The sequence below is a fragment of the Hemitrygon akajei genome, unplaced genomic scaffold (assembly GCF_048418815.1).
Source record: "Hemitrygon akajei unplaced genomic scaffold, sHemAka1.3 Scf000152, whole genome shotgun sequence".
Classification (NCBI taxonomy): domain Eukaryota; kingdom Metazoa; phylum Chordata; class Chondrichthyes; order Myliobatiformes; family Dasyatidae; genus Hemitrygon; species Hemitrygon akajei.
In genome coordinates this window covers 584339-592600 of record NW_027332038.1, presented here as the reverse complement: position 1 = coordinate 592600, position 8262 = coordinate 584339, and the positions used below count along the sequence as shown (strand labels likewise).

Genomic DNA, 8262 nt, shown 5'->3' with positions numbered 1-8262 from the left:
TACCCTGGACGCTCTGGAGTTTGCCTACCAGCCTCATGAGGGTGTGGATACATAATCTACCTGTTGCAGCGAGCTCACTCCCATTGGCATTGTGAGAATCGCTTTTTTTTTATTTCGCTAGTGCCTTCAATACAATCCAGTCACGTCTTCAGTGCAACAACCTGCAAAGGATGGGCGTAGACAAACTCACTGACTCCTGGATTACTGCCTTCCTGACAGACAGACCCCAGTTTGCACTGCCGGTGGCTCTCTGCCGGAAGTGGTGATGAGTGGTACTGGAGACCCACAAAGAACTGTCCTGTCCACGTTTCTGTTCACACTATTATCTCACCTCCCCTCACATTCTTACTACCTCCCTTCCTTTCCAGTCCTGAAGAAGGGTCTCGGTCTGAAACACCGACTGTTCTCTCCTCTGCATAGTTGCTGCCGGCCCCTCTGAATTTCCTCCAGCATTTCCCGTCTGTTGCTTTGGATTTCCACATCTGCAGATTATCTCCTGTTTACCCTCGTGCGCATGCGCGGAGGTCGGAGGTCGTCCCGAATATCGCGCATGCGCTCAGTAGACGAGAGGCACACAAGGATCGGCCGCAGGTAGGAGGGTCTCCGGGCGGGATTTAATCTCCGGCGTCTGAAACGTGATTGAAGGGCTGTTACTGTGAGCTCCTGCCGCACTGGTCCTGCACCCCAGGACAGCCCCGGTCCGTTCTCTCTTTCTCAGCCCCACGATCTGTATCCGGGCCCCGGGGTGTTTTCAGCTGACGAGCGCTGGAGCCTCCGCCATCTCTGCGGCGCATGCGCGTCGGTTGATCTTTCAGTGGCGGACTGACAGCTTTCTCGTTCGTGCGGCCTTCTGGGTAAAGAGGCAGCCATGCGTGACTCTGCCAGCGTTGTCCCGGTGCAGTCGGAGGAAATGTGAGCGAATGTATCTCTCAAACACTGCCGAGGTCCAGCTGTATAAATGCAAGGATAAGTAACTCGGAACAAAAATATATTTCCGAGTTAATCTTGGATGAAAAGTTTACCTTCCAATCAATTAAATTGTCAATTAGTGCTGTATGGCAAAAAAAAATCCTTCCGTCAGATTTAGTTCTCTCTGGGTAAAGAAGGATACAAAACAGCTTTGTCCTCGATGCCAGCTGAGTTATGGCTTTCACATCACAAAAGTGCCACACTCCAATGAGAATAACTACTTTCATGTCATTGCCATTGCCATCAATGGGTTCATCACTGTCCATCAGCTGGGGGGAGGGAATCCAAGGAATCAGAAAATCTCCAGCATCAGACATGTAGTAACAAGTGCTCTTTGCAGTGTTGTGGGACATGAACAGAACTGAAATAATACCAAAGAACAAACTGAACCAAGTCACAGGTTAATTGAAGGTAGAAATAGCCCATTTTCATGCAGACAGGAATACAGTCAGAGAATTTGATGGTCACTCTAGATGCCTGATCCTTGCCTTGTTAGAAGGTGAGGAGTTCATACAGAAACATAGAAATCTACATTTCATTACACACCCTTCATCCCAGAATGTTGTGCAGATCATGCAATCTAACTGAGAAACTGCCTAGAATTTCCCTACCACATCGCCCTCTACTCATCCTAGCTCCATGTATCTATCTGAGAGTCTCTTGAAATACCCTATTGTATCCACCTCTCCCACCTTTGCAGTATATTCCACACACCCACCACTCTGTGTGAAAAACTTACCTCTGATATCCCCCTCGTACCGACTTCCAAGCACCTTAAAACTGTGCTCCCTCCTGTGAGCCATTTCAGTCTTGGGAAAAAGCCTCTATCCTTCATCATCTTATTCACCTTTCTGAATTGCCAGAGAATTGATCGCAGTGGGATATCATTCTCCTTCTCTCAGTGTGGGAAGGGATTCACTCACAGCCGACCCGCAGACTGGCCAGTGAGTTCACAGTGGGGAGAGGCCATTCACCTGCTCTGTGTGAGGGAGGGGAACTACTCAGTCATCCAGCCTGAAGATACATCAGCAAGTTCACACCACAGTGAGATGCTCCACCTGTTCTGCAAGCGGGAAGCCATTCATTCTGTCATTGATGCTGACGATACTGTACATGGGGTCCTGGTGAGAGCGGACATGGAACACTGTGTGCAGGTCTGGTCTCCCTCCCGGAGTCAGCCTCTGGGATGCAGGGAATGAAGAGAAGGTTTCCCACATTGACTGATGGGGTGGGGGTGGCTGTGTCCACGGAGATATTACACAGGCTGGGACGGTCTTAAAATTAGAGAAATATGAGGTGGTCTGACTGAGACAGTCTCACAGGAATTTCCCCACCCAGACTGCAGTGAATTTTTGCAATTTTCTCCACAAGGTTTCTAAGTTCAAAAGGCAAATTTAGGGCCACAGTGGTGACGGAAACACTGCGGGAAAGTGGTGCTGAATGAAGGGCAGAGTAGGCACAAGGGGTCGAATGGCCACACCGATCATGTTTATTTCCTAAAGCACAAGTTTACCTGTGCAATCTTTCCCTTTGGCCTTCAGCCTGTCAGATTGCACAGAAATGCGGTAGGAGTTCCGGAGATCCTTCGGCAGCCACTGCGGGGCATCTCCCGTCTCCCAGCAACAGGGGATGGGTCTGGGAGGCAGCTTCGGACAACCGGCTCCGATCCACGGCGGGGAAAGACCAGGCACCCTCCGTGTTGCTGAAACATCTCACGGAATCTCACCCAGTCTCCTCACCTCTGCCACCTGAAGGAATTAAGACCCCGGCCGGTGTTGCAGACTTTACCCGAAGTGCCGCTCCTGATCTCCGACTTCTCACCGGGTCCAGTCGCTTCCGGTTCCATTCTGAGCCCTCGGCGTCCCGCCCACTGACACGCTCCGCCAATGAGAGCATGCTTGTTCCAGCGCTGTTCTCTGATTGGCTGTGAGTGTGTCCGAGGGCGGGCTGCTGCCGGAAGCTGGAGATGTCAGTCACAGTTTGTTCTCAGAATCAAAGCAAGTTCCCCGAGGCTCAAAGTAAATTTTATTATCGGAGTACAAATAAATCACCGCATAAATAAATAGCAATAAATAGCGAGACATGAAATAACCACAACGGCTGCTGATGGATCTCCGGAGCTCTCACCGCTCCCCTGTGCAATCCGACAGGCTGAAGGCCAAGGGAGAACAAGGCGCAAAGGTAAACCCGTGATTTAGAAAATAAGCAGCAGGCGCTGACGTGGCCATTCGGCCCCTCACTGATTCTGTTATTCACTCAGAATCACTATTTTCCTGCCGAGCCCCCAAATATGAACTCGGGTTTTGAGTCTGTGGCGCTTGGCTACACACTCCAGCAGGAATCATCATTCCTGGCCCAGCCCTGCGAGACTGTGTCTGTCTCTTATTTCTCTCATTCGGAGACAGGCCCAGTGTGATCATTCGTTGTGGGAGCATCTCAGTGCACCACTGCATCTATCTCCTCACTGCACAATATCCTCCACATCCCCACTCGCATGGTATGAACTAATTTAATAATCGTTTGAAATATTTACTGAACAATCGTGTCACCCCCCCCCAGCCTGACTCTCTTTATACCTGGAGAAAAGTAAAAACGAGCTGCTGGTGTTACACAGCTCGTCAGGCAGCGTCTGTGGAGGGAAATGGAAAATTGACATTTCGGGTTGAGACAGTCCAGATGTAGGATCTCGACCCGGAAAGTTGATTGTACATTTCTCTCCGCAGTTGCTGCCCGACCCACTCAGTTACTCTGGCCTCATGTTTCTTACTCGAGATTCCAGCATCTGCAGTCTCTTTTCAGAACTTGTCCCTTTCAGTCCGGCCTCAGACTGAACCAGGCTCTTCTCTCCATCTTCATTTCTGTTCTGCTTCTTCTTTCGCCCATCACGCCGATCGGGACACAGGCGGCCACCAGCAGCTCTCCGAGGGTTGATCAGCCCTGTGGCCTCTGCTTTCACCACACGACTTCAATCGTCTTCCTGGGGAAGGTCCTTCTGATCCCAGGAATGAGGCCTGTGGAGATTCAGTTGACGTTTCTGTCACACTGGGTTTTTACACGATGGGTTTGCTAGCCACATCCTCAACACTCCTCCTTTCATTGCCGGGCTTAGGCAGTCCATGGCGGTTTTCATTCTGTTCTGACCTGCTTAATCTGTTTCTGATCCCTCATTGATATAGATACCACAATTCCTTCCCACAGACAGCAACATGATGTTCATTCCCTGAGACTGCAGCGCGTGTAGTGGACAATCGCGGTACTGCAGGGGATCAGCAGCTCCCTGAAAGTGAAAGCATTCTGAATCAGGAAGTGCCGGGAGTTAACATGGCTACGAAAGGACAGGTCGAGAGTTGGACCGAGGAGGTAATTTGTCCCGTCTGCCTGGATTTCTTCACCGATCCGGTTATACAGGACTGTGGACACAGCTTCTGTCGCTCTTGTATCACACGGTGTTGGGAAAGGGAGCAGAGAAACTCCTGCCCGGAATGTAGAGCGGTGTTTGCTGACCGCACCCTCAGGGTGAATCGGGCCTTAGCAAATCTGGCAGAAAAAGCTCGAAACCTAAACCTGAATCCGAAAGGGAAGGAAAGTAAACGTCACTGCGAGGAACATGAGGAAGAACTGAAGCTGTTTTGTGAAACGGACAAGACACTGATCTGTCTGATCTGTAGAGACGCGCAGGAACACAGAGAGCACCGTTTCAAGCCGATTAAAGAAGCTGTTAAAATCTACACGGTAAAACTAACATTAATTTAACACTTAACACATTTCCTTTCTCCTACATACCATCACACGATCCTCCATAACCAGCACATCATTCTTTGCAACTTCCGTCATCTCCGTTGGGATTCTAGCATCTCTCCATCCCACAGCCCACCTCCGCACCCCGCAACTCACCGCTCTCGATATGGATCGCGCTTTACGTCCTGTATCGCCCTGATCCACCCGCTCCTCCCCACTGATCTCCCTCCTGACACTGATACCTGAAAACGGGACAAGTGCTACACCTGACTCCTAACCTCCACCCTCATCACCATTCAGGGCTGCAAACAGCCCAGTTCCTCACGTTTCTTCCATGGTCGATTGTCCTCTTGAATTAGATTCCTTCTTCTCCAAACCTTTACCTCTTCCACCTGTCCCCTCCCAGCTTCATCACCCTCCCCCACGTTCCCCCTCACGTTGTCTCACCTGTCAGCTGGTTCTCATCCCCAACCTTTTTATTCTGGCTTCAGTCCCATTCCTTCCCAGTCCTAATGAAGGGTCTCATCCCGAAACACCAACTGTTTATTTCCCCTGAATAAATGCTTCCTGACTCACTGAGTTCCTCCGGCATTTTGTGTGATAATCGGGTTTGATCACCTGTTTCTTTTGATGCATCTTTGTTTCTATTTCCTTCACTCTCTGACTTCCAGGATCAGCTAAAATCTTCCTTAGACACTCTCACAAAAAAGAAATCAGACTTCCAGGAAAAGCAGCAGCAACAGAAAGAGAAGATTTCCGGAGTTCGGGTGAGGCTTCCTGAGCGGAATTTCTGATATTACTGTCGAGTTTTGCTCCATTTAATGCAGAATAGCCGAGTATCGCAGCTCCAGTGACCTGGGTTCGATCCTGACTTCTGCTGCTGTCTGTGTGGAGTTTGCATGCTCTCCCTGTGAACAGACACATCTCAAGAACATAAATGTTTAATGACAATTAACCCTGTGAATGTGGGGGAGGGTGTATGTGAATCAGGTGGGAGTTAATGGGTCAATGAGGCAGAATACGTTTGAGGAAAACGTGAGGGAATGGGGTTGACGTGAATGTCTCGGAAGTAGTATGGACACCAGTGGGCTGAATGGTCACCTTAATGTCATCAGGAAATACAACACAGCAATGCAGTAAACTAATCTTCACCTTTCATTTGACAGAAACAGTCACACAGCCTTCAATCCCACATCACATCCCAGTTTGCTGAACTGCGCCAGATTATCACTGAGAAAGAGCAGAGCTTACTCAGGGATCTCAGGGAAGAAGAGAAGAGGATTCTCAACCCACTGGAGAAAAATCTTCTCGCTTTTCAAGAGAATATAAGGATTATTCAGGAGGAAATCTCAAAGTTAAATGAACAGATGGATCAGAAAGACAGTGTGATGTTTCTCAAGGTGAGGGATTATATTTCAATTTGTTTCTGTCAAAGAGCACTAAATGAACAGTGGTATATTTGAAATAAACACAGCACAGCGGCCAATTCTAACAAATCAATTGTTGCTGCTGGTGACCTCACACAGAGTGTTCTCCTTGCATGACAAACCTCCAATTCTTTTATCCAGTGAGGATGAGATGTACAGATAAGCTCAGTATTCTCCAACCATCACAATCTCATGTCTCATTTGAACTGCAGGAAATCTCTGCAATGTGGAGCAGAATGAATTGACAACAATTTTGTGTAGCCTGCTGACCATCATAGAAGAATGAGATGTAATCTGGGGAAATTTTATTTATTCTAAAATGTCGGAGACATATATCTGATCCTTTATCAGCAACATACAATATTTAAGCGATGAAATTTCAGCATAATTAATCATAAATTAAACTGCAATGAATCGGTTAACAAAAGATATGTTATCTGCCAGTCCCAGGCTCAAAACAGCCCAGAACAAAGTACGAATATGTAACTTATTCCCTTCGCTTTCACCAGGTCCCCACTCACGTGACTGTTTATCGTAATAAGCACATAACACAGAATACAATGCGGACAGAAAACAGACGTATTGCTCCTACACACAGCATTTACAAATAGCAGTAAACTGTTTCTCACCAGACAATTGATGCAACTATTCAGAGTTGTTGTTGTCCTAAAACTGGATTTCCACAACTTCTGTACATCCCAGGACAGAATGCAATCTTTTCTGAAATGATTTACTCTGATCATAACACAGAGCTACTGATTGTTCCCTTAATTACTGCATTAAATATCCTTTAAAACTCACATTAACTCCCATTTCCAGTCACAGGCTGTGAGTGTGTCTGGTGCGGTGGGTGTGAGGGTCTGTCTGTCAATCAGTGAGAACAAAGAATGTGACCCACACATCAGACTTATCCTCCATATCCGGTTTCTATCAGATTACAGAAACTTTTACTGCTCTACTTTTTCGGATAAGTTTTACATGGGATTGTGTCCCATTCTCCGTCATGAGCAGGCCATTCGGTCCATCTTCTATCAATTTCCCCTCTGCACAAGCCTCCTGACACCTACTCACCGCACCCAGCAACAGTGCCTCAAAGTCCCTGGTCCCTCACGTGTTTATCCAGCCTCCCCATTACAGTCAGTCTCTGCTGTTCCATTTCATCCACTCCTGTGGCACTGAGTTCCACATTCTCATCACTAAATTTCTTGTGGGATTTATTAAGAACCTGGCATTTTATCTTTGAGTGAAAGTCTCCCTATAAATAGAAACAAAGAAAACCTACAGCACAATACAGTCTCTTTGGCCCACAATGCTGTGCCGAACATCTACTCACTTTAGAAATTACCTCGAGTTACCCATAGCTCTCTATTTTTCCAAGCTCCATGTACCTGTGTGGGAGTCTCGTGAGAGACCCTATCGCATCCGCCTCCACCTTCGTTGCCGGCAGCTCATTCCACCCATTCCAAAACACTTACCCGACATCTCCTCCGTACTACTTCCAAGCACCTGTGTCCTCTCGTGTTCGCCATAAATCGAGGTACATTTTCCAACAGCACACAATCAAATCCATCACTAAACTTAAATTGTTCCATTTTATCATTCTGACATCTTATCCAGATGGTAATGCTCAGCCTGTCCTGTCTTTCCTGTAAATTCATCCTTTTAGTAATTGTCTAACTTTCAGAAACTTTCCCTGTAATTTACCCCGTGGTTCTGTATTGCTGGTGTGTGTTTGTGACTGTGGGAGTGGGAATTTTCAACACCTTGTAATGATTTGGATGAAATTCAGGACGTGGACATTAAGTCCAAGTCTAATCAGATTTGTGCTTTTATTTATTTCAGGAGGAAGCTCATCGGAACAGGAGGTAGGACATGCTCTTTACTGAAACCCTGTATGGTTTTGTAAAATACTTCAAAATTCCAGTTTATCACCAGCAGTTTAATACTTACAGAATCAGTGACGATGTCCAGGAATTGTCAGTGACAGATGAGGCCCTACCGGTTGAAAAATTCGATCGCTTCTATTTGTTGAACACAGTGCTGAGAGAAACACTTGATGCCATTAACCGAGGTAAAACTTACAAAGATTCATTTTTACTTATTCATGAAACACAATTAATTTATAAGC

At 47.1% G+C, this 8262-nt stretch overlaps 1 protein-coding gene across 1 annotated transcript in view; it reads left to right on the top strand.

Annotated features, from left to right (window-relative positions):
- Positions 1-573: 573 nt before the first annotated feature.
- Positions 574-8262, top strand: part of LOC140724015 (E3 ubiquitin-protein ligase TRIM39-like) — a 49505-nt gene continuing 41816 nt past the window's right edge. The window contains exons 1-6 of the mRNA XM_073038505.1: positions 574-591; positions 4168-4701; positions 5379-5474; positions 5874-6107; positions 7977-7999; positions 8087-8205. Of these exons, the coding sequence (XP_072894606.1) occupies positions 4291-4701; positions 5379-5474; positions 5874-6107; positions 7977-7999; positions 8087-8205 (883 nt within the window). The 5' untranslated portion in view covers positions 574-591; positions 4168-4290. The remainder of the gene's footprint in view (positions 592-4167; positions 4702-5378; positions 5475-5873; positions 6108-7976; positions 8000-8086; positions 8206-8262) is intronic.